Raw genomic sequence first — 27,656 nt, 5'->3', positions numbered from 1 at the left:
TGGATCGGGCTTTGTCTCATATTCATTATGTTGTAAAACTTAATTTTGTGTAACACAGCTCATTCTATTATGACAAAAATCCAATTCACTGTGTCTGAGATAAATTGGCGCATATATAGACAAGTATTCCTAGTAGGAATGAAGAATATAGAGCTTGGTCATTATCTTCTCTCTGTCACCATAACTCAACTCTTTCTGAATTTGTTGATTCAATACATTTTTGTTTTTCTTCCTCTTTCCTTTAGTGGTCTGTTTATTCTTGCTTCACATGTAGGATATATGCTGAAAGCTTTTCTATGGAAGGTGGCATATTAATGAAATCAAGTAGATGAATGAAAGTTATGACTAGAAAATAATTAGAGAAATGAAACCAAACCCAACAAATAAATAAAAACTAGCCAACACCAAGAGGCCTGAAAACTGAGAGATATTCATGTAACTTTGGTACCAAATTTCATATGATCATAGTTCTATATATATATATTGTATGACTTTGTCATATGTTAAACCAAATGATCATACAGATTGAAGACTAAATAAAAAGAGCCAAGAACCAGACTTGCCGTATGTAGACAATTGGTCATTTCACTTTACTTGCCTCATGGCATGCATTTGCAGTAGATTGCAAGCTTCAGCGAAAGACATATAAGTATTAATTGTGGATGGTACGTAATTCTCCTTTGAGCATCTCTAAAACAACAATCTTAGCGTACCTCCAAAGCCACATGCTTTGAGAAACCATAATCTAAAAACGTTAACGTTCTAAAAAAAGAAAGGAAAAAGGAAGGAAAAAAAAGAAAGAATAAGGAGGAGAGGAAGTTTACAAAGTTTTAAGGTGTATTTATACACAAGGGAATTGAAGCAAGTAAATAGATTTCCTATTTTTTTTATTGGTGTCTTTGTGCGGCTTGACATAGTGGTGCAACTATTGAGGGGAGAGGGCCTACTGTCACTTAGTTTGCCAACTCTTGGCAATAATATCCTGTAAGTTTGGAGGGAGAAACTTGGCGAATCTCATCTAATTAACCCCAATTCCAAACAGACATGCATATATATTTTGTTTTAATGGCATTTTTTATTGATAATATATATATAAAATCTAAAACAGTACTAAAATTTCAACTATTTGTATTATCGTGAAAGTAGATATTTTATGCATTAGTTAATGTAGTTTCAGTTGGGTAGAGCAGGCACTAATATATAGTGCATCATTAATAATATTATGATACCATTAAATACGGAATGCATCAATGTGAGGTTAATACACTAACTTAACCGATAGTTTTGAGTTCAAACTGTGTTAAATATGAGAAGATCATCAATTAATATGTGTACGTAACAATTTTAATGAGCTATCGTCAGATCAATTTTTTTTATTAAACAAACATATATATTAGTTACTGATTAAGAAAGTAAAAATAATTTTTTTTTATTGAGATGTGTAGAAATATGCTTCAATGATTTTTAAATGTGTTCTCACATAATTTTTAATAAAAAAAATCCCTTTTTAAATTTCTTAATTAGTGTTGTAAGTTAACAATATCCTTTTTTTGTTTAATTAAAATTAAATTGATGGCATGGATACAATTATAAGTCTATAATAATAATATGATATATATTATATATTAACAAAAAATTTCTGTCAATATAAAGATAGATATTGTTTTTGGGTGAAAAATAAAGATAGATATAAACCAACAATATGTCCTACTAGTATTATTGACATAATGCATTATATTTTATATGCTAATAATTTGTTTTCTATTAATTAAATTATACCAATTAAAATATACTTGAGGTTTGTTTGAAATGATTAATTAGTTCATAATAAGTTAGTTAACTGTAAATTGAAAGTTAATAAATTAGTTTATTGAATTAATATTTGACAAAATTAATTGTGGAGCTAAATAAAAGGTCATATTTATTGGTCATAACATAAATTTTGGTAAATATATATATTTTTAAATGATTATCATTTTCTTTCAAAAAAAAATACTTATCATTTATTTTATTTCAATTTATTTCGGAAAAATCATTAAATGAAATTAAATAATATATATATATATATATATATATATATATATATATATATATATATATTTAAAAAAATGATATTTATGAAAGTGGAAGAGTGGGAGAGAGTGATTATTTTTGTCTTAACCCCCGATTTATTAAGAAAAAAGACTCTGACTATCTGAACCAAGAGATAAGTAATTAAATTAGACCGGGAGAGTAGGAGAGAGTGATTAATGAGTTTTTGAATAATTTTAAGTGTAAAGGAATTTTTTAATAAGTTAATAAAAAATTATTTTTGAAAAACCAAGTGAAAATTATTGATATTTAAACTTAGAATAGAACATAAGGTGCCCTGTATAAGATAAATTGTGATACCAATGTAAGCAAAGATAATGCAAAATAAAAATTAATAAGTTAATCAGGATAAAAATTAATAATAAATTATGAAGTTATAATTTGGTTTTGTTTTGATAAGTTGCTCAATAAATACTTATACAGGAAGAAAGTAAGGAGGTAAATAAGATAAATTTATTTCATAAGTCAAAATAAATTTATGAACTTCAAATTTAATAAAAGCTTCTTTTATCTAACTTTTTCAAAAGCTGAGGTACATAGGTTGATTTTAATTTGTGGAAAAAAATGATTATTATTTTTATTTTCTTCTCATGTAAATATTTATTGAGAATCAAAGCAAGACCTTAAGCTTAAACTCTACCGCATTTTAAAAAAATGTTAAAATTAGTGAAATAATTTATTTTACTAAACAATTATATTTTTGTTAACCAAGTATTTTAGTTAATTAAATAAGTTAATAGCTACTTTATTTACCTTGTCAAACGCACTTTAAATATCTAACATTTTTTTTCATTAAAAAAACCTTTTATTATTAGTATACACTATTTTTTTTAAGGATTTTTATTATATTTTTAAGCTATAAATATTTTGTTTTAATATATAGTTTGTAGTTCGTTAAAGGGATAAGGAAAAATGAAAAAAATATAAATTTGAATCTCTTTCACTCACAAAAATTAATATATTTTATCCATAAAAAAATACAGTTTGTAGTCCTTCAACGGGGAATGTAACAAAAAAAGGTTCTTCAACGGGGAAGAAAGGTCAGCCACCACTCGCCAACTAGCAGATCTTCGATGACATGAAAGTTTATCATGATTTTGTTTCCTTCCACAACTATTTCATACATTATATTTTGGAATTGAAAGCCAGTTACAAAATAGTTATAATTTAATAGTATATAATAAAACAACCTTTGGCATTAATTGTTCAAGTGTGAGAGGAGCCAAAGCGAGCTCTTTGCGCTTTTCTCTTGCTTTCTTTTAAATAATCAACTATTGAACGTCAATTTCTTTTCATAATAAACCTTCAATAGATAGTCAGAGTATAAAAAATAATTAAGGATAATTGAAATAAAATTTTATGTTTTTGGGAAATTTTTTTCAATTATATAATTTGAAATTTTGCCAATTTAAAGATTTTAAACAAAATTTAATAAATTTTCAAGTTATTTATTATTTTATGTGTTTTTTAAATCACACTAACTTTTTTTTAAGGGAAAATCTCAGTAACTTACTAGAGTTGACATAGTAATAAGAGGATTTAAATAATTTATACAAGGTCCTAAGTTAAAACCTTATTACCACTTTTATAAAAAAATATCTTACCAATAATTATTCATTTTTTTTCGCTGAATGAATAATTATTCATTTTTAGCCGGCCCCATAGTTAGGTTGGCATAATTTTTCAAGACAAATGGTTACTAAATCTATCAGACTTCTCTAAAAAAAAAAAAAAACTATCAGATTGATAGCATATCATTAAATATGATTTATACGTATAAAACATATATATGGTTAAATTAACATGTAACTCTTCATATTTCTCAAAAGATATTGAAATAAGTTTAATTTATATATTTTGAAAATTTGAAATTTGATTGCTAATTTTATTTTATTTTTTAACTTTCAGATGTGATCATTTACCATTGTAGGAATGTCATAGTGAGAAAAGAGGCCAAATTTCAAACCTAGAAGCTCAGTTAAAATTTTCTTATAACAATATTGACTTTTTTTTACAAGCTTGACTTAATTATATAGATACATGCTTTTTATTTTATTTTGTTTTAGAATATTTAGAAATTATTACTTCATTTGCTTTTATTTATAAGACTCAATTAGAGCTAGATAGTAGGTAAACATGCCCATTTAAGTTCACACCCACAATTTGCACAACCCATCTCACAAAGTCCACATTTTAAATGAGTTGTATTTTAGTAAGGTCATAATCGCATCATTTAGCCCGTGAGCTAAAGTCCAGGTTCAATTTTTTTTTTTAAAATATGAAATTTAACCTATTTTTCAAACATTTTTAAAAACAAATATTTGTTTAAAAGATAAATTAAGAAAGTGACTAAAAATCAAACTAAAAACCCTTTTTATGTATCCTTTGTTATCATTTTATAGTCCAAATTAATCACTCAATGTATGAGAATCATTCTTTATGGTTTTGGTTTGTTGTTGACTATTTAGAAATGTAGTTAATTTCAAGTAAAATGACCCATGCTGTTTTTATTTTATTAGTCTAGTTATTATTTTTATTTTACTTTTATTAAACCATAAAAAATACATTTTTTAAGATATAAAAGCCCATGGAGTGAGAACAGTCCATGAAGCATGTCGTTAAGCTAATTAAATGGATTGAGATAAAAAGATTACAGTTTAAATGGACTCAAAAAGTTAAAGTTCATATACAAAAATATCTATTGATATCATTAATACTTTTTTTTATGGACTCTTGTCTTTCTTCTGATCATTTGTTTATTAGTATAATTAGTTAAGAGTATTTAAGTTGAAATTAATTAATAGAAAAAATAATATAAATTCATCATTTTGGATCTTATAATTAGAAAATGAGAGAATATATATGTTTTTTTTAATCATATCATTAATAAAAAAATATCTATTAATCATATCAATAATTAATTTTCGTCCAAACAATTTTATTTACCACTTTAGTGGCAATCTCCCATCCTAACCAAATTTTGGATGTTGTTAGGTGCACCAAGCATTTTAAGTGAATGGACGAAAATGTCATTCACTTAAAATATAAAACCTGTACATCCAACATTATTCACGCGTTTCGTACGTTCCTCTTTCCTGTGTCGTTTGGTTGTTTTCGTGACGACGTTCGAGCTTCTTCTCCTCTTGGCACTGTTTGCTTTCCTTGGAGGTTCGTTTGCCGTGCATTGGGTGGTTCGTTGTGGACATTAAAGACCTGCAGTTTCGTTTTGTTGTTCCACCGTCGAGGTAAACTTTGCGTCTCCGTTAATGGTTGGGTTTTCATTTTTCCTTTTGTGTGTTCGTACAAATCAATATGATTCGTAAGTGTTATATGATTCGCATAACGCATACGGATCAAGTTGATCCGTATGAGTCATACGAACCTTTTGTGCATTCATACGGATCAACATGATCCATAAGTGTTATATGATCCGTATAACGCATACGGATCAAGTTGATCCGTATAACTCATACGAATCAACATGACCGTATGACTCATACAGATCAACTTGATCCGTATGACCTTTTTTAATCCAAATAAAAAAAATTAAAAATAGGTATTTATGTTTTAAAAAATGTTTTTAAATAGGTAGTTTATTTGTTAGTTTTGTTTTAAAAATAGGTATTGTTTGCGTTTTAAAAAATAATATGTATGATTGCATGGTGTTATGAAATAGTTATAAATTTTAATAGTAAATATATGAATTTTGTAGTTGTTTATTTTATTTCAATGAAAAATTGTCATATATTATTTAATTATGTAGTTGTTATTTTATTTATGAATTTTATGTTTTAATTATGTAGTCATATGTGTTGTTACGGAATAATTATAAATGGTGTTATTTTATTTCAATGAAAAATAATCATATATTATTTAATTATGTAGTTGTTACTTTATTTATGAATTTTTGTGTTTTAATTATGTAGTCATATATGCTGTTGTGAAATAGTTATAAATGGTGTTATTTTATTTCAATGAAAAATAGTCATATATTATTTAATTATGTAGTTGTTACTTTATTTATGAATTTTGTGTTTTAATTATGTAGTCATATATGTTGTTATGAAATAGTTTTAAATGGTGTTATTTTATTTCAATGAAAAATAGTCATATATTATTTAATAATATAGTTGTTATTTTATTTATGAATTTTGTGTTTTAATTATGTAGTCATATATGCTGTTATGAAATAGTTTTAAATGGTGTTATTTTATTTCAATGAAAAATATTCATATATTATTTGTAGTTATAAATTTTGTAGTTATTTATGTTTATTTTAATAGTAAATATTGAATTTGACAAAAAAATGCATGTGTGTCAAAATTTGTAGATTATGATTAGAATTAGAGGGTTAAGCCGTGCCTTATACAGGGTTATAGGTAGAGTCCTAGGGAGAGAGGATCATCATCATTCAGATGATGTTCTAGCAGCAAAGGCCTACAACATCCACACGTAGGCAATGGGAAGCTGCCCTTGTTGCTGAGGATGCTTCTAACGTGATCGAAGACATACATGCACATGCTAAAGAAGTTGTTGATGGTGCTGAGGGATTTCCAGGTGAGCCGCGTGACCCATCAATGCTAATTGACTACGGTGACCATGTTGCAGTCATCGTATGGAATGAAGAGGTATTTAAAATTTTTAATTAAATTTATATTGTTAAGTATTTGTTATTATTTAAATTTGTCATAATTTTAATTATTATTTTTATAAGTTGTTGAAACATTTAATTTTTTTTGCAAGAACATCCTGAATTGGAGTTATCCTCCCATGGAAGGAAGGTTCAGAAATTTGGGAGGCTTGCTCCTGAAATTGAAGGACTAGTCGTTGCCACAGGATTAAGTCCTTTAATCGCATGTTCAGTGAACACTGGCGATTAGGGACTTATATCTGTTTTTGTGGAGATGTGGCATAAGGAAACTAGCAGTTTCCATCTTCCTATTGGAGAGTTGACCATCACCCTGGATGATGTGATCTCTCTGTTTCATCTTCCTATTATAGGCACATTCCACAGCTTCGAGACTCTACATGTCGACGAAGCGATCTTAATGTTGGTGGACTTACTTGAAGTCTCTAGAGAGGAAGCTAGAGCTGAGATAACACAATGTCATGGGGCATACGTACACCTATCGTGGCTATGAGATATTTATTAGAGTAAATGTGAGGTTGGACATTGGACTATTGCAGCTTGTGTTTATCTGTTGCATTTGTTAGGTTGCATTCTTTTTGCTAACAAGAGTGCAACACATGTTCATGTCATTTTTTTAAACGCTTTCCAAGACTTGAGTCAAAATGGAAGCTACGGACGGGGAGCTTCTGCCCTAGTTCATATGTATGATCATTTGAATGATGCTTGTAAGAGCGGTAACCGACAGCTTACTGGTTACATCACCACGTGTCTGTCGGTGGATTGCTACGAAGGCTTCTTCGAAGTCATTACCAGCATCAACGTACCAGTAACGTCTAGATGGACTGACGATTGCTGATGTTTGTTGGATGCCTTACGATGACCACTGTGTAGTGCAGGATTTTGATTTGATTTCATGCTTTTCAGGTCATATATGATGGGATCCCGTTGTCGTCAGACACGAACCAGAAGGTGGTGTCATATCAACAATAATTGTCTTTTCATCCTTAATCAATTGTCCAACGTATGGATGCCCAATTAATGACTTGACTAATTCATGATTATGACTCCCACACATTAACTTCACCATCCAACCTTGCCCTACAACCACTGGTTTCCCACGAAGCCTTAAGGGACACCCACATTTCCTACTCCTAGTATCTCTTCTAACAAAATCTTTCTTCCTAGACCTATATTGACCACTCCTCTCACAACCAATTAACATAAATGAAGTCTTTCCTCTAATACTAGTGTTTGTGTCTAACCTCATAATTACCGCCACAAATCCGTTTTCATGAGCTACTGATTGAGCCCACTGCAAAACATCATCTCGGGTAGCAAACACTTACAACACAACTCACACAATTTTAGTCTTCAAAGGGATATTGATTTTATCTTATCAATTTAATAACAATAATGAAGATTATTACCTGATAAGTATTGAACGCATCCGAACAATCAACATATTGTTCATTCACACCACATTCTTGTTCATTTTCATCATCCATATCAACTTCTTCAGACATTATACTGTCATACATCCATTGATATTCGTCCATCTTAACAACAAATTAAAAATTTCCACATGACAAACATACAACACCTAACCGCACTATACATATAATATCATATAAAACTCAACATAATCTTTTACTGCATACCATTATATAAATACAACAATTCATAACCATATATATTAAAAACAAAAAACTCTATATCAATCTACATACAAATTATTTCAAATACACGTATAAACAAATATTTTTTTTTACAAATTTAAATATAAACATATTTATAATTAAAAAAATTAAATCATATGGTTTATACAGATCAACTTGATCCGTATAAACCATATGGATCAAGTTGATCCATATAAATCTTATGGATCAAGTTGATCCGTATGTTGAAATTAAACATACGGATCAACTCACTTAGGAAAACTAGCAACACCAACTCGCGTACTTGATGTACCTTCGACGACGAACCAACCACCACAACAATTACCACCCACCAGTAACACTTTCACCTCCACCCAAACAGCACCTCACTCAACTAAAAAAACCAACGGGGCAGAAAACGAAGCGCAAATGCCACAAATCAATAAAAACAACTTAAAAAAAAAAGAAAAAGACTCAAGGGTAATTCTGGAATTACCAAAAAATGCTGGGTGCCCAAACAATAATGCTGGTGCACCTAGCTAGCATCACCCCCAAATTTTTCATCCACCACCGAGACCTAGGGAATCAAATTTTATACACTCGGATCAACGTTTTTTTTATGGAATAAAAACATAATTAAAATGTGTTTTCTTTTTATCTGCACGATGTCATGTAAGCTTGGAATGAAAGGCGAGGAGAGTTAGGATGAAATTGTGTCCGAGTATATGGTTATGGCTGATACTTTTGTTGGCTTCAGTTCAATCATTGGGATCTGAGAGGACTGATGTGGCATACGTGACTCTACTGTACGGAGATGAATTCCTGTTGGGCGTTCGAGTTCTCGGCAAATCGATACGCGACACTGGATCCAACAAAGATATGGTCGTTTTGGTCTCTGATGGTGTCTCTGATTATGCCAATACCCATCTCCAGGTACTCTTTTCCTTTGCGAAATGTATTAACGAGGAACCAGAAATGAAATTTTGTGATCACTTTATATTAAATTTAATATCAGTGTTTCATTTTATATGAATCCTAGATTTTGTTAGTTATAACTTATTATTAAGTGATACTGTTGATTATAGACCTCGTGGATAGGGTAAAGGGTTTTATGATTGGTTTTTGTGTAGGCTGATGGGTGGATAGTTGAGAAGATTAGTTTATTGGCGAATCCTAATCAAGTACGTCCAAAGAGATTTTGGGGTGTCTAAAGAAAGTTCAAAATATTTAACATGATTGACTACAAGAAAGGTAAAGTATTTATGTTTTCTTGTGTCGAGTTATGGAAGTTGTGGAGGATACTCAAACTTTCCATTTAGGTTATTGCCTTTCAAATGGAATGTAGCTTCTCATGTTTATGCACTATGATTTATTGGCTGTCTTGAATGTTTTCCTGCAGTTGTTTATTTTGATGCTGATACTATAGTGGTTAAGAATATTGAAGAACTTCTCAAATGTGGAAAATTCTGTGCTAATTTAAAGCATTCTGAGAGGTTGAATTCGGGAGTCATGGTGGTGCAGCCATCTGCTACCATTTTCAATGACATGATGAGCAAAGTAAAAACTCTGCCATCTTACACTGGAGGTATTATCATTTTTCTTTTTTTTCTTCCTTTTTGTACTAATATTATATGCATTTTGTATTAGATGAGGATTTGAACCTGACATGTTTGAACAATTTGCATCATCTATCTTCCTGCTTTCACAGGGGACCAGGGATTTCTCAATTCATATTACTCTGGATTTCCCAACGCACATCTTTTTGAGCCAAATTTGTCCCCAGACATGTTGGATACTAGACCAGTTCCTGAAATGGAGCGACTTTCCACACTTTATAATGCAGACGTTGGTCTTTACATGCTGGCTAACAAGGTACTGGAATATAGGTAAATAAGAGGATGGTTCCTTACTTTTACATAATAAGGGGCAATACAACAGTGATACATCTCCCTTTTTGTTACTTCCCTTTGTAACTTCCTTATTTGAGTTTTGAGTTCAGATGGATGCCTGTTAGATCCAGTTGCCTTATCTGATTAATGTTTAACCGCTAATAGTCCTACATGTTCGTTGTTTAGTTTATGCTCCAATTCACATGATGCAATTAGTTTAACACCTACTGTCTTAACAGATATTCTTTGTGATAGTTGGAAACAATATTTTAATTGAAGTAATAAAAATTAAGATCATGATGTTTGTGATAGAGAGATTGAATGAATTGGAAGAGAAACTGGAGGGGATGGAAGCCATAATTGAGGCTTGGATCAATGTGGACGAGAAATTGGTAAATTTTGAGAAGATTTTGTTGGAGATGCAAACATTGATGGGCAAGTATGCAGTAGGTAACCTTTGCCTTTCAATCAATTGAAGCTGATTTTGAAATGGTGGGAGGTGGATGAACATTTCAGGAGTTGAAACTCAGATTCTTGTACTTAATTTTCTAAGTTTGAATATTTCGCACATTCTCTCACATACATACCAAATATATGCATTTAAATATGTCTTTTTTATTCATTGCAACTTTTACTTCAATTATATAAATATTCATTCTGATTTGTCCAGTGGATGGTGGATGAGAATGAACTCCGTGTAATTCATTATACACTAGGTCCTCTTAAGCCTTGGGACTGGTGGACATCTTGGCTTGTGAAACCTGTTGATGTCTGGCAGGTATTTGTGCAACTTATTATCCTATTTTAGCAATATCTCAAAAACTTGTCTTCCAGTAATTTTTTAAAAGGCCATCTTGCTTAAGTAGTCATGTGACTAAGTTGAAGTTTGTGACAAATGTTAAATAATTTTCTTTTACCTTGTTTGTGCTGCAGAATGTAAGGGAACAGCTGGAGGAATCCCTTCCTGGAACTGGAGGGGGCCAAAATCCTAAAGATAATTATCTTGTGAAGTTTCTTTTTCTGCTACCATTTTGTGCTGTGCTGTTCTGCTGTTGTCGTTTGTTTCTAAAGGTCAGTACTTATCATGGATTGATTTTATTCTTTAAGCATTAGGAATTCCGTGTGCCTCATAATGTTGTATTTTCTGCAGAATCAAAGGTACTTTGGTTCCTGTTGTAGAAATTCATTATGCGATCATGTCAGACACCTTTATTACAGGATTAAATCAAGGGTGCCACTTGCATATACTACCATTTCTACCTCAACTTTCAATTCCCCTCATAAGGTCATTTTTTGCTTCTATATCTTCTTATTTAGGGATTTGGATCATGTGAGGCTCTTGCATACTCATCAGATGACTGGGTAATGTGATGTCCTCACATTAGAGGATCCAAATCCTGTGGTTGGATATTCATGCTGCTTATGCTTATGCATTTTTTTATAAGCAATACTAATTATTATTTATGGTGTTAAACAGCTCATAAATGGTGTTCAGTACAAGGTGCCTGCATATTTGGGCAGTATTTCTGTCTGTGGCTGTTTATTGGTTGCAGTGGTGTCTCTTGGATTATCTATCTTTATAGTACCACGACAAGTGGCTCCATGGATTGGTTTGCTTTTGATGTATGAATGGACATTCACAATCTTCTTTATACTATTTGGAGGTTATCTAAATTTGATTTATCATCGGGGAAGGATTATTGCATCACAAATGCCTTCCTCGTTGTCTCATCCTGAATCTTCTGATGATGATTCTGAAAAAGGTATGTTCTGCCAGAGTAGAGCTTATTTGGGGGGTTTTGTCTTTCATCTAACTGTTCCTCAAGACTTTTTTTTTTTTTAAATTGTCGTCCTTAATTTTATCTCATCTGCATTAGCAGTTCATCAGCGTCAGATGTCATCATGTGATGCTGCTACTTGGTTCTATGGATTAGGGATGGCCTTCTTGGCCATTGCTACTCCATCTTTGCCTTTTCTTTTTGGGATCACTGCATTGTTTTTACGGTAATTTTCCTTTGAATTTATTAGTAAAGATATCATATTGAAATATGCACTTTTGCCATCATGCTTGATCTTGTTATAGACGTTCTGTTTATTTTAGGAATTTAGGTGTGATTTCATTATCCGTCTTCATGGTTTAAATTTTAAAAATAGCACTCTGTTCTCAGTATGTGTTTCTAATCATTGACTATAGTCTGTTATTTAACTTCAAAATCCAAATTTAAAAGAAACTACAGTCTGCAATGGCTTCTTTTGAGTGGTAACATATAGTCACGTGCATGGTGCATCTGATAGGCTTTCAACCTGTGATTTCATCCACCCTAAGAAACGGAGGTGCAATCATGAACTGTAAGGTTATTTGACCATTTCATTGGTCATTCTTAGCATATTTTTGGCTCACATGTTAATTCAGTTCTTCTTCTACCTCATTAAGCTGGAATGGTGGTTTGGAGACAATTAGGGATTTTAGTAACTTTGTTTGCTGTTGTTTTCTTGTTTACTTAAGAGGGAGGAAGAAGTGAAGTAAATTCTTAACAGATAGGTATGTGTTTTTGGAGAGAGCAACATACTTGAATCAGGAGGGTTTCTCTTTTTCTGTCTTCTGTTGTATTCTGGTGCTTTTTGTTGCCTATTTTTAGCACATAGACTGCCACCTCTATAGTACCCATGAAATTGAAATTTAATGGAACCTACCAAAATAATCTTCTCTTTTTGATATGCTTTCAGCTTGAAGTGGTGTGTTCTGTCCTTTAATTCTAAGTAGTTTTTTTAAGAGAAAAAACTTTTTTTTTTCAAATCTTTCTCTTTGAATTTACACTTATATTTTGATTTATATTTCTAACAGGTTAGCTTTGATGGTTGTTGGGGGCGCAATATTAGCATGTTTCTTGACATACTCCTCCGAACGTCTTGCAATCAGATCATTTCTGAAAGGGCTTGAAGAGAGGGATGTTGCACGCAATGCAAACTTCTGTTGTTGATTGAATTCTTTGATCTGGTGCAAACTCTGGTAGATTTTTTTTTTATTCACCTCTACTTCAAGAAAATATGCGTCATTGAGGATTGGGATACGTTGCCATACACAACCGAGCTTGGGCTGCTAATGCAAAAAAAGCATGATATTAGGCTGCACAAAAAAATCTTAGGAAAAACTCTTAAAGCTTAGTTTTTGATAAAAACCCAAAAACATTTGAATCATTTGATTCATCTAACTTATCTCATGTTGAGACTTAGTGATGGTTATTATTGTATTCAACTAACGGGTAACGTTGTTCTAGTGACCAATGTAACATTAATTTTGTCAATGAATCATAATGTATTTTTCCTTGTTTCCATTTTGTTACATTTTTATTATAATTGTAAAAGATGGCGTCGCTCCTTTGAAATTACAACTGAGTCGCGAATAAGATAAACGTGTTTTGTTTTTCAAAGAACGTGCTTGCTTGATGTGAAATGGCTGTCGAAATTGCGCGTAATAAAAGTAGGCACCTATGTGATTAGTGAAACTTGTATTTTTGTTCTTGAAACATCCTTTTCTTGAAGGCTAGGAAGAGAATGCCACTTGCACAGTTGTCAAACTACAAATCGAACATTTTTGCTCGAGTTAGTTTCATTTTTGTTCAAGATTATGAGGTGTCCTCATAGGCTTTAATCACTAGATATTTTATAAATTCGGAACTCTTGCACTGTTAGTTGAATTTGTTTAACATTAAAGATTAATACGTTGTTTACATAAAATTTAGCTTGCTAGATGATTTTCTCTCTTTTTTTTTTCTTGGAAAAAAATTGTTAAGATTGGAGAGGCATCTCCAATACTGTTAGCAGGGTGCTGATGACATATAGTGGTTGTCAGCAACTCAGCATAGACCCACCTAAAGAATTAACTACATAGGCTTGAATTGCAAGAAGTTTCATTCAATTGTAACTATTCAATTAGTTCTATGGCACCAGAAAAATTCCTTGTGAAGGGTTATCCACTGAGCGAGGAAAGTAATGCCACAGGAATTCAAACTCACGCCTACGAAAAAGGTGAGAATTTGTATTGAATCTTTAATCACTTCTATCAATTCGCATTAACAATAATTTCAATTTCTGCCGTGGATGTTGAATGATGCCAATTGCCCATTGGCACCGAGTTGAACTCAGTATTGCAGTAAATATCAAGGCACTGACCAAGTCTTGACCAAATAATGAGAGGTGCACAGTGGTTACAACCCAGAACCTTTTTAAGTTTTATACATTATCCATATCTTGCACAATAAAAAGAGGGAGAGATATAAAGCTCAAGTTTTGTCATTTTCTTCCTTTTCATCTCTCTTCCTTGCTTTTCTTAATAATAAAGAGAGCCGATTTGTGTCTTTCAGTATACTTTTCTTTTCGTCCTTGTCTTCGGTATGGGATCCACTTCTATGAGAGATGGCAATTACTAGAATGATATCTTCACTGTTTTTTGTGTTAACTTTGTTAAAATAGGTAGCAATGGCATCCAAGGAAAAATAACATTTTACACCCTAAAACAGGTAGAAACATCATATAAACATTTTTTTTTTGTGACAGAAGATTGAACTAATGGTTGAAGAAGAAAAAAAAGGAGGAAGAATGGTGGGTTCGAATCTCCCTACTGAAATTTCTATCACAACTAACAAACTAACATTTATTAGTAAAAAAAATAAACTATTGCTCCATAAAAGCAAAGCCTAACTCAAGACCAAGTTCTATGCTAGATTTCATAGCAGTCTTGACTTGCCATACCTGTTCCCAGTGATAGTGGAACTCGCACAAGAAAATCTAGTTGTGATTTTATTCATAGAAGATCTATTTTCTATTAGAGTGTAAGTAGCACTTATAAAGAGACAAACTATTTAATTATTAGTCTGTATCTTTTTAATCATAGTGGTTAATTACTCAAAAAAAATAAATTCACAATGGACATAAATTTTTGCCACTAGAAGCCAAAACAGAGAATGGAAAATATCAAAAAGGTAGAAATTGATTAAATTGGAAGCAGGTGCTACTCTTAGGTTGGATTCTGGATTTTCTCAGTATAATTGAACTATCCTCGATAACTAATCAAAGTATCAATTATCAAACAAAGTTAATCATATATATTTGGCTTGTCGTTTTTGCCCTTGATGACTCAAAAGCCAATACAAATTTATTTATTTATTTAGGCAGGTTATAGTTATACTTGTTGGTGCGCATCACTTTCTTCCAGGTGGGACACATGGCGACTAACTCATATTTAATAAAGAAAAAATAAAGTTGATAATGGACAAATTGAGGTTAGACTTGACGATAATTATTATGCTTATCCTAAAGTGAAAGTGTGGTGTGGTAGATGAAAACTACTAATTTGCTCAATTTATATATTTTATTTCCCTCCTATGCATATAAGTTTTGAGTGGGGCATGATATGCACATTCTAACGTTAAATCCAATGATAAACTTTGATGAAGATTTACCACAGATTGTTTGGGGCCACTTAATATGAACTCAAGTGGTATAATTGTTAGAAGTTTGACCAGGTAAACTAGTTTGATTTTTGTCCTAATCAACATCTTGAATAAGAAGAAGGAGAATGATGATTATAAAGACTTTCATGACTTCAGTTAAAGATGCATAATACCATTCAGGTATACGCTAGGACTGTTGATCAAAAAGTGAACGTGAAACCAAGTGCACTCTTGACCGTACTTAGTAGTATGTAATAATATGAAGTATCAAATTATTAAAATAAGACATACACATGAAATTTCAAACTGGGTCAAAAAACTATATAGCATTTATCACAGCAATATATTAGTTGCAGCTAACTTCATCAATTGGATACTGATGGAACTAAAAAGCCTTTCCTGCAGCTGCGAATTGTAGGCAAATGTTCAATACATTTCATCCACAAGAATTAATATTTCCAGTTTCCAGCTGTTTGGAGAGTTTAGTCCTCCGTCAACAATCCAATTTTTCCTTTAAACTTAGAATCATCACATTATTTCATTAGATCTGAAACAAGATGTAGATGCATGATACATGCTTTATATTCATATATCATTGACATATCTGTGCGTGCTGAAGAGTCTGCAATTGGAATAGCATGGTTTTTAACCTGACAATTATTAACCAATATACATATAAGTCATGGCCGGCTGCTTGAGTAATATATTCCTTCTTTTCTTCTTCTCCTAAACATGTTCTCATTTTATTACTTTGCTTTAAGTCAATCATCATTTTAGCTTGTACAATTGAAACACTAATCCCTCGCCGTTAGAAGTGTACACACACTGAATATCTCATATGGGAAGTAGCAGTTACTTTCAATAATATAAAGTCAGAAAGGATCATGTCATGTGGTTATATTCTCATTGGAAGAGCTATGATAAATCCAGCAAATAATATATATCTTTGATTAATTAATTTAGAGAAACCAGTAAGCTTTTTTTGTTCTTTTTCTTACCTGGCCATGCCAGTTGCACATAATCAATACAATAAACTAAGAATCCAATTGAACAAAAAGAAAGGAAAAAAAAAATGAGGTATAATAAAGCTTTCATACAAGTAGTATTACAAATGCAGCTGCTGTAGAGCAGAGAAAGATATACATAACATATCATTGTCCCAGCTGGGAAAGGAAGGAGGAGTGGTAAACAGAAAACTTATAATAATATCAAACAGATATAATATGCTAAATAATCTCATGAGATGAGCCATGCCTTATTTGATTCTCAACAGCAGGGATGAAAAGCCAAGCATCAGACTTGCCTAGAGGGCAGGTTTCCTCAGGTCAAATGTCCTGATCAGGTTTCTAGTTCCATTCTTGTAGCATCATTTGGCCATGGCTCCAACAAAGGCGTGAACTTGGACAAAATTGGTGTTGTTCTCGTCTTTAAGCCCCTCATGATGATCTTCTTCTGCAGGACTAATTTGGAGAAGGAGATTGTGGGAAAAGAGGCTACAGAGTTGCTACTTATTCTTTCAAGAGGATATATATTTCTTAGAACACGAGAGATGGATGGAACAATATTCTATATTAATACACACAAATGCCAAGGGTCTATCTAGTTCACCCGTGTCTTGGATTTATTCATAATTTCTTGTACGAATATTGACAAAGAAGGAATATTCTATTACTTAAGATTTTTCAAAAATTACTATTGTGGAATCAGATGTCACTTAAAGAAATTATTAATACTGAAGAATAATTTTGTTTGTTGTATTTGTGCGTAGAGCATTGAGTTGGAGGGGTTTTGTTTATCTATATGGTGGACCTAACCAGCTCTTCCATCAATAGCAGGCTGATGAACAATGCAATGTTTATATGACACTAATTTCATTTTGTTAGCATGTATGATTAAAAAAGATGGGTTATACAAGGTGGGTTTGAATCTCTTTGTCATCTATTGTACCAAAACAAAGTCTCACAGAATAAAGAAACTCATTGAGCTATGGCTATCAAAATATTCGTGGCCTTAAAACTTTCAATCGTAGACTTGAACAACCAAGTAGTTTATTTCCTATAGCTAATTAATTATCAAGGTTATCCAGTGTTGGCAGTTAGTGTATGTTATTAATGCTTACAATTTGAGTTGTCACAAGGCTTGGAACCAGGACAAAATTCTATTAATTGTAAAGTAAATGAGTCCAAATTATGCAACCTCGCATTAATCCTTCCTTTTGAAGTAGGTCAAGTGAGGTTGTTTTTTCTCTTTAATGAAAAAGTAAAGCTTTAGATAAAGTATGAACTAGGGTTGTTGATTAGGTTGATAAAGTCGTTGGAGATGATTGTGTGGTTGTGTTGGGTAATCAACTCTCTCACAAATAAAATTATCGACCCCCACAAAGAGGATCGTGAGAATACAACAAAAATTACATTATAAGAAAAATTACAAGATTGTAACTCACACCAAATAGTGTATCACTCTACAAATTCGAGTATCTCACTCAAAGATTACAAGAAATGATGATAACACTGTCATGCAAAGATATTTTTCTCTCAACAAAATGACTTTATTTCACAATCTCTCTTCTCACATACTCTCTCCTCATGTGTTGTGTTTCACTATTAATTATCTTCTCTATTTATAGTGAAGATAGCTATCAAATATAATAAATAAACTCTCTTGGAAGTTGAAACAAAAACAACTTCCAATGCATCTATTTAACTAAGGTTCATATATTAAAATGCAATCTTACACTTTATATTTAAATCACCTAAACCTTAGTGATAAAAATTCAATTCTCAATATACATACATCTTATCTTTTTACTTGAAAATCTATAATTGGTTGTGCCCATGATTTTGGTGGATGCTTTCCAGGTTCTTCTATTGTACTCAACCATATATATCTAATATCTTGTAGTTTGGGAAACAAAGAATTTTCGCAATTAACCGGCCCAAATTTCAAGCTAAAACTGTTTAAGAAATTTGTTAGTAACTGGAAAAGAAAGCAAGAGCACCCCTTGTCCCCAGTGTTACTACCTACACAAAAAAGTGTACGACTTTTTCTGTGTTTTGTATTATTTGGTGAGTGCTATTCACACAACTGTGCGACCACTTTTGGTCACCATTCTCGAGGCCGAGGCTCAAGCCTCAAGACAAATTGACTCAGAAATTTTTGCACGCTTTCAAGGTTTAGCAAATTCAATTTTACATGTTACTACTGTGTTTTGTTTTAGCTCATGAGATTACTCCTACAGCACCAAAAAATTTTCTAAGTTGTGATACTCTGCCTCAAGACAAAAATAATAACCACAACTCCATAAGCCATTGCTTAAATTCAATATTATATAAACTATAAAATTATTGATAAATTTAATACTACTGAATAAGTTATTTAAATTCTTTAATTCTTGTGAAGTAAGGGGCATTTAAATTTTAGCCGGCATTATAATGGATTCTTTTTCAATTCAAATACAGAGCTAAGCACCATAAACTAAAGTTACCCTGTGGTAGAAGTTAACTAATCTCAGAAGTGTAGATTTTATTTTAGTCAAATCGAGTACTGTAATCCGAGTGTTAACTATTAAGTGCATGCTTGTATCCACGTCCAGTCCAAGTGAACGCCAAAACAAGTCTCTCCTGGCTTCTCTGTTTTGCATGAGAAAGTGGGAAACATCCATTCAACGTAGTTGGAACGGTTTTCCCAACGCATCCAACATGTTTGGTTCCTTTGGTTTTGGATCAAGTTGAACAAACTCGGGTTAAACTTTCTCAGTTCACAGCAAAGTTGCTTGGTATAGTTTCTATATTTTCACTTCACGTTTTTTATGCACTTATTGTCATCTCATCATTTAATAAAAACATTTTTTTTTGTTTTTAACATAAATGGAACCCACACGAAATGTTATCACTTAAATTAGTCAATTTTAATTTAATTTTTTAACTGAGAAATATATAAAGCTTCTATTTACACCTAACTTCGAAGGATTGAACCACTTTGGGTGTAAAGTGATGTCTCTAATTGTAATTTCATGTTCAAATTAAGAATCAAACTTACATTGATCAAGGGACATAAGTATCAAACTACTTGTACCAAATGACTTTTGGTATCTTAATTTAAATTCTATGTTTTGCATAATACTATATATCTATTAAAGTAATTTATCTTTATTTAATAATACCAGTGATGTTTTATATGTCTTATAGTCTCACTATAATTAGGATGCTCTTATTCTTAATGTCGAAGTTTTCTCTATCTAGTGCATTTTGAGGCAGAGGGAACTATTATACAAAGTTGTATATTATATGGCTAAAATTGTGGATTTAACAGGTGATGGCTAGATGAATCAGCTTCCTAAAGTAATTAGTTTTCTTCTTTCAACTGAAAATTTATCTGTTTTGTTGTTATTAGACCTCACTTTTATTTTCTTTTAAATAATGTTACTTATAATTTTTACAATGCAATTTTATATGAGAAAATAGGTCATTTATAAATAGTGAAAAATAATTTTATATTATAATTCAATCATAAATAATTATTTATGATAATTTTATTGATTTTTATAATAATTGTCTTGAAAATAATTTCAACGGTGATTTGCACTCATTTAGAATTATTATAACTTTTTTAGCTCTATTTATTACGTCATTTATTTTATATTTCATTCCCTTTTTTTCTTTTCTTTTTTCATTACTTTAAAAATTCTCATGAAAATATTGCTTTTTAGTAACCTAACAGGTTGGTTGATTGGACTAAGACAAGGCTTCAGGCTTCTCACAAGTTGCAAGTTGGTATCTCTATTTGTCTCTTTGGGATGAGGTAAAATTATTGAGTCTAGAAATTTTCCCTATTTTTGACTTAGCATCATCCTCTCCCCCTAATTTTTTATTACCGAAGAAAATACTATATTACTCCTTGTTTTCATCCCAATTTCTCGGTATACCCGTACATCCCAAACAAATGCAACACAAATTTAATAAATAAACACTCTTGTTTGACTCTCTTCTGTGCAAACGAGACAGTGTGATTTTGTGGAAACGTGCTTATTTTCTCCATTTGAAGTCCCATCAAGTTTATTTGTTCAATTGTGGGAACGTGATCTTCTTCGTGTGAGCTATAAGAGTTTTCTTGACAGTTGATCAAGTCCGTGACAGTTCTTTTGAAGAAAAGAAAAAAAAACCACTTTAAAAGAAGAAAAATAATATCCCAATAAAATAATGAATTTTTTCGACTTCTTATGTTAACTTAGCAAATAAAAAAGATTCCTTATGTGGATGCACTAGAATAAATAAAAAGAAAGCATTTGTCCCACTTTAGTGCCCCCACCAAGTAAAGGAAATGCGGAAGTGTTTAATGTGTTTCATGGAGTTTTAATTTTATTTTATTATCCACCAAATAAAGGGAAACAAGATATAAGTTGAAATAACAACTTTCATATACAAAAACCCGATTTTATAAAAAAAAAACGATTAAATATAAGTGATTAATTTGTTTTAATTAAAGTTAAATTATTCAGATACTACTTGAATTCAATTCTTGAAAAAATAATTCTTAACTAGATTTTATTTATCTCTCAACTGAATTTTAGATTAGTCATGACTTGTTTTCTCTAATGAATGGAAAAATTAAGAAAAAAAATGCTAATTTATTCCCATTATCCCATTTTGTTTCTGAACATAATCCATTTTTTTATTTCTATGTTGAAATCCTTTCAGTTTGAAGGTACAGCTAACTCATATCATTTTCTAAAAATTTAAAAGGTTTTAAAAAATCAGTTATCTGTATATAAAAATAAAATAAAATAAAAACTTTCTATTCTATACAACTCTTTAATGATTATTAAGCAGATAGTGTTTCCCCACATTAATTCAAATGATGTATCTTTCAACTTTTCTTTCCTTTCTCCATTTAGCTAACCTTTTCTTCTTATTCATATGCAAATTAATTCCCTCGAGTTTGATAAATTATGTATTTTCAGAACATACATAAAAAGGCCATCAGCTATTGCATTCTTAACCTCCCCCACATATTTAAGAAAAACTTCATAAATCTGCCAAAAATTATTTGAAAAACAATCAAGTAAAATAAAATAAAACAAGTGTCCCAATATAAACATGAACATCACTTCTGCATGTGCATTCATAAATGATCAAGGAGTCAACTGAAAATACACAGGATCTCTGCCGAATTCTTAAAATTATGGAACGGCAATAGCCTACAAAATACCAGTACAACACTTCAAAACCTGAATTGATGTCCTGATCTAACAAGCATTTGTATTATTGCTGTCTGGAATTTCTCATACCTGACAAGATTTCAGGGGAAAGAAGATATCAATAACAATGAGCAAACACAAATGTCAAAGAAACACATGAGAAAAGTCCAGGAAATCGCAGATACCCTGATTACAGCATATCCACTAATCAGAATGACACCATATCTCTGAATTGCAATATCCTGTAAGAGAAATATGAGACAGCAGATAATCTGTGGCCGCTTATAAAATTAGCCACCTGCTTGTGTATTTGTATTGCACTATATATATGTTTCTTTCTTTTAGCCTAGCATGAATTTGGGTGCGAGAGACACAAAATAAGACTAGCAACCCAAAATAAAAGCATGCACTTCAGCCCAACTAGAGACTGTGTAAAGAATGCCAGATAAACCCTTCCAATCAGAAGTGCTTCCTTCAACATATTCTTTCTGTTTCTTAACCAAGCCAGAATACAATGGGACAAATGAAATACCAAACTGCGTCCCTACACTTCTAAGGCTTGAACTTGAACCAATCACAATTCCTACATCAGCTTCAAGTAGGCAAAGTAAATCACCCACTGAATCGCCAATGTAAACAGTTAATTTCTTTTTGTCATCATTGCAATTTTTCAATATGTTACGAAAAGCTTCAACCTTGTCAATGGGAGACTCCACTTTCTTAACAATTTCACCCGTGGAAACAGATCCCTCATAAGTGAACTCATTAGCATGAACATTCAACTCATTTAAATCAGCTGCTCAAAAATTAGAAAAATAAAATTATAAGACAATAGGAAACTAAAATATAATCAATTTGGTAAGTTCTCAGCAAAAAGTACACATAAAGAATATAATATGAAACCACAAAAGATATAAACTACTTGAGTAAACAAGAAAGACATCAACTATTAAAATTATAGAGAGAAAAAAAAAGAAAACATCAACTGTTGTTAAATCACTGAAAGTTATAAAAAAAATATCAAAGTAGCAAAAAAGAAGCTAGCTAAAGTGGGTCAAAAATTCCAGCAGAGCTTTCCACTTTTGTTACATAACAGTAACAAAAGTTCCCTTACCATAACCATGGGTAGAGCAGGAATGAGAAGCATTCAAAAGTTGTATCCCCTAGTAAAAGTAATGATAAAAAAACAGAAAACATGGTCACTCTCCAGCAAAATGCATCAGAAAGTTGCATAAACCTCACAATACCATCTGTGTTCATCAACAACCCAAGCAATTTACTCTATGCAACACAGCATGATTAGGAGGACTCCTAGTCCTAGAGTGCAAACAATAATTGATTCACATAGAAGTCCCAACAGAAAAGGATTTTAATTCCAAATGCAAAAGTTGCTGAAAATTAACAACTGGAATACAAGTGATAGCAAAGAGTACTGAAATTACAGCTCATGCAAAGGAATATGTACCGGAAGAGAAAGTAGACCTAATGAGGTCACCACACCAGCAGTATGAAAGAACATGCACGTTGGCATTCAAATTTTCATTCTTAACAATGCTCTGAAAGAAGTTAGGGCAACCATCTTGTAGTATCAGACGCTCTCCAGCACGCTTTATATCTTCTAGACTTATACCCTTGAGTACCCCTGACTCGATAACCCTATTATTTGCAGTGTTCTCAAATTTTGAAAGTTGCTCAAGGGCCATCGACAATTCTTTGTAATCGAAATTGTTCACTGCAAAACACAAGATCAAATCCAATTAACTAAGTCTGAGGAAAACAGGCTCTGCCTAATCATTTAAGACTACTGTAAAGAAAACACAAAAACACCATACATCTATCGGGAGGCATAATGCTTTCTATACATTGCTCATACTCCTCCGTATACTGTTTAGATAGAAAACCCCATGTATTCCTGAGGTCAGAAGATAACATCCGAACAATTTGATCTTCAGGCTGATTCTGATCAGATTTTGGTGCCGTCACTATGGCAATTTCAGCCAAGATGGCGGACGAATCAACTACGGTGCATGTTAAATCAAAATCAGAAAAAATAATGAGATGATCTTCCACAGGCTTATGTCCTTTAGTCAAGGGTACTATAGTTGGCTGGAAGAGTGGCTGAGCAGAGAAGAACTCTATTTCAAGCTTCATTGCTTGGTAATAAAGCTTTTCAATGACATCAAGTTCTTCACCAGTCAAAGAGACACTTAGTTTGTCGAGCAAATCTTCAGTTTGCAGAGTAGTAGCCTAAATTAAAATATAAGAATAACTGAGTAGTTGGGGTGCAAGAATGCCATGACTAAAATGTATATTTGACCAAGATTCAAAACAGTATCCAAGCACCCACAAGGGCAATATGGTATGGCTCTACTGTCAATATGACAAACCTGGAAACCATCAGAGGAATAGTTGTTGATCCACTTGTTATATGGGTGAGTACTTTCATTGGAATCCAAAAGTTCCTGGAACTTCTTTCCCATAACGGCATAAAGCCTCATGCAAGGAGTCATGGCACCTAAAGTATAAGCAGCAATTTTTGTTTTCTCAAATGGTGTAGCAAGTTTACCAGGACCTTTTAGTCCTTCAATCTTCCCAGAGGCTGTAGCCAGCAGGAACTCTGTGTACTTAACAGTTGCAGAATTAATACCATGCTCTTTGGCAAGGTCCAACTCCCGTTCCTACAAACCATTAGCGAAAAACCAAAATAATATAGGCTAAATGGGTGGTAAAAGGAAAAAAAATTTAAGCATGTGAAGTATAAATTGGCAGTTTGAAAATTTCATGAAGTTAGCACAATATGATACATACATCACATACATTTGAAGTTCAAAGATTGGCTTAATCTCACACACATTGTCATAATAATAATAGACTAACTGAGGTGAAGTTCAGGCAAAAATCATACATTTTTTTCCTTCCCAGAAATAATTTACAAGCACTCAGTTCCCTGTTCCACTGGAATGGATGTCCCACGTAATCAAGCTCCAACATATAAAACTTAATTATTATGCATGCAAATTGCTCGAGTTTTTTAAACAAGGGATCCAATCAGCATATAGAAGAGATTTATTTCCTTTACTACTTGCACACAAAGCCTACGATACTAATCGCGAGGCCTATTACAAGTTGAGAATCATGGAAAATGACATTCTTGCCCTGGAATGCTTCATAATTAAGTCACAATTCAGAAATATAAGTTACAGAATCGTAACGAGTAAGATCTGAGGACCCTGATCTAGTCCATGCCTACACTACGGGGAAAATCGTCTTACCTGTACCAGCAAGTTGTGCATCTTCAGCTCCTCTAGAACTGCCTTCCTCAACTCACAGATTCCAAGTTTCGCATCGTCGTCATCAGCACACTCTTCAGCCAACTCATACCTGCGAAACAATAATTAAACACAAAGAAGAACCTTTAAACAACCAAATTATTTTGCACAACCTTAAAACAATTTTTTCTTATATTTAAAGAAAAAGAAAGGGTAGGAGGAGTAGAGTAGGTCTTGCACGGCGTTTTTTGTTTCTTTCTAGATTTAAAGACCGAAACTCACCTCAATGAATGCATATACAATTTGACCAAATAATCTAACCTTCCAGTTTTGGTTGCTGAGAAAACTGACAAAAAGGAAAAAGACATAAAATAAAATTCCAAAGACATGAATTGAGTGGCACTAACTTGGAACAACCATAAATTAAATTAAAATTAATAATAATAGAAGATAATAATTGTTCTATTCTAGTTGTAAAGTTTCTCAGCAACCAAACTGGGGACAATAATAATAATAGAAGAGAAAAGCAAAGCAAGGTTAAGGTATTGAGGAGGAGGAGGAGGAGGAGGAGAGTGAACTCACGCTTGAGCAAAGGCGCGTAGGAAATGAACGTCTTGGGCGATGTAATGGTGGAAGGAATCAATGTGCAAATTACCGGAGGCCAAGGCGATGGCGAAGGGAGTGTACATGGCGAAGATGGATTCACGAGTGAACTTGATCCAAAACCGTCTCGCGAGTCCGGTTTCGCTGTTGCTGTTGCTGTGGTTGTGGATGGCCGCCATTGACAATCTCGAAGAAGTGAAGGTCCTCCTCGCCCAGTGAGGTCTAAACGAAATTGGAGGGCTCAGATTCAGCAGCGAGGTTTTGATGATTGGGCTTCGGAGGAACCACCGCATGCGCATCAATCAAATATCAACAATTACAAAGACGCCGATGCCTCTCTCTCTCTCTCTCTCTCTCTCTCTCTCTCTCTCTTTCTTGTCCTGTGTGTTTGTTTTACAATCTACACAGTGAGTGAGACTGAGAAAGAGACGAGTGCTACTCTTGTTCCTGGGCTGGCTTGCCACCTCTCAGTTTGGGCCAAGCCCAACTAAAGATATTCATGGCCCGTAATAAATGTGTTTTTTTGTTTAATCTCATGAATACTGATAGTATAAAATAATATATAAAATAATCATTAATATATGATATTTAAGATAATTATTATAAAATTTAAATTTATTATAAATGATGAATTATAATTGAATAATGTTTAAAATTATTTTAAACCATCATACCAAATACAAGTAATTACACCCAAATTGAGATTATTTATGATAAATCATATTATGTTATATTTTTAATATCAACTTAACTGTTAATAATTTGTGATCAAATATAAAAAAAAATAGTTATATATATATATATATATATATATATATATATATATATATATATCATCTTAAAAATTGAAATACACTCCTAAAATGTATTTAAATTGTGATTATGCTTTTAATATCAACTAAGCGGTTTTTAACTTAACTTCTTATTTCTTTCAATTTATTAGTTTCAAAATCTTTACTTCTAACTTTAATTTGAATATTTTTTTAAATAAATCGTTAATAATTAATAATGAAAATATGCATAATATAAATTATTTATCATAAACATAATTTATATGTTGAAAGTATTTATTTATTACAAATTTTAATTATAATATAATTTTTATTTTTTAAATATTTATTTATTATAAATTATTTTAATTATAAAATAAATATTTATTCTGTACAATATTTTAGTATCACTATAATTCTTGAAATATCATTGTAATTTTGAAGTATTGAAATTCTTTTAAAATGTTTATATGTTCTGAAACTAAAATCTAGAATATTGATAATTTTTTTAAAATTATATTCCAGATTTTAACACCCAGTGTGCATTAAATTATATTTGGAAATTCAATTTCAGAACAGGATAATGGTATTTTTTTAATAGAAAAATAAGAAGGAAGGATGGTGTAAAATTAAAAAAAGATGTTGCAAATAGTAAAGCATACCTTAAATTTTTCATCAAGCCTAGTAGCATTGGATGAAGCCCGTCAGATTTTCTGAGAGACCGATGTTGAATTTTAAAAAAAAATAAAATTAATGATCTAACGTGTACGGATCTTAAATCATGATAGGGGTATTAGAGGTTTAAAAAATATTTTTATTTTTACACACATCCTTCTTCCTTCATCTTCTCTATCCATGCATATGCCTCAGTCTCGAGCATGCATTGCAAAAAGAGTAAGCTTTGAAACTGTTCGGAATCTTACCAAATTTCAACTTTGAAGATTCAAATATTGATTGAGAGCAGTTTGATATTTTGTTTACAAATTTTTAGCTACATGGAGAGACCGAGATATATTTGGCAATTATATGAGGTCCCATTCCACGAAGCGATGAGCTAGTAATTAGTAAAGATATCGTGGGAGGTGGATTCATTATTCGAG

General features: G+C 31.8%; 1 protein-coding gene and 1 pseudogene across 3 annotated transcripts; one reads left to right on the top strand and one right to left on the bottom strand.

Annotated features, from left to right (window-relative positions):
• The first annotated feature begins 8,922 nt into the window (after positions 1–8,922).
• Positions 8,923–13,371, top strand: LOC114369242 (annotated as a pseudogene).
• Positions 13,372–21,808: 8,437 nt separating this feature from the next.
• Positions 21,809–26,196, bottom strand: LOC114371168 (bifunctional TH2 protein, mitochondrial-like). Of its 3 annotated transcripts, XR_003658025.1 has the most exons (8): positions 25,766–26,196; positions 25,466–25,529; positions 25,187–25,295; positions 24,302–24,592; positions 23,747–24,161; positions 23,380–23,646; positions 22,100–22,710; positions 21,809–22,004 (listed from the first exon to the last, which is right to left on the bottom strand). XR_003658025.1 is itself a non-coding variant. In XM_028328606.1 (6 exons), exons 1-6 carry the CDS (start codon positions 26,083–26,085, stop codon positions 22,298–22,300), a joined length of 1,815 nt encoding a protein of 604 aa, XP_028184407.1. In that variant the 5' UTR covers positions 26,086–26,196; the 3' UTR covers positions 21,809–22,297. The 3 variants fall into 3 exon arrangements, 1 of the variants encoding a protein (XP_028184407.1); XR_003658024.1 differs by lacking the exon at positions 25,466–25,529; XM_028328606.1 differs by lacking the exon at positions 25,466–25,529 and having other exon boundaries at positions 21,809–22,710.
• Between the last annotated feature and the right edge of the window lie 1,460 nt (positions 26,197–27,656).

This window comes from Glycine soja, chromosome 10, assembly GCF_004193775.1.
Source record: "Glycine soja cultivar W05 chromosome 10, ASM419377v2, whole genome shotgun sequence".
Classification (NCBI taxonomy): Eukaryota; Viridiplantae; Streptophyta; class Magnoliopsida; order Fabales; family Fabaceae; genus Glycine; species Glycine soja.
This window is presented reverse-complemented; position numbering and strand designations above follow the sequence as displayed.

Bases quoted from the DNA above. Each gene is read 5' to 3' on its own strand.
- LOC114371168 (XM_028328606.1), bottom strand. From the start codon at position 26,085: ATGCGCATGCGGTGGTTCCTCCGAAGCCCAATCATCAAAACCTCGCTG. The intron at 25,296-25,765 runs GTGAGTTCACTC...ATTGTTTCGCAG, and splicing joins CTACGCGCCTTTGCTCAAGC to GTATGAGTTGGCTGAAGAGT. The intron at 24,593-25,186 runs GTAAGACGATTT...AATGGTTTGTAG, and splicing joins TGCACAACTTGCTGGTACAG to GAACGGGAGTTGGACCTTGC.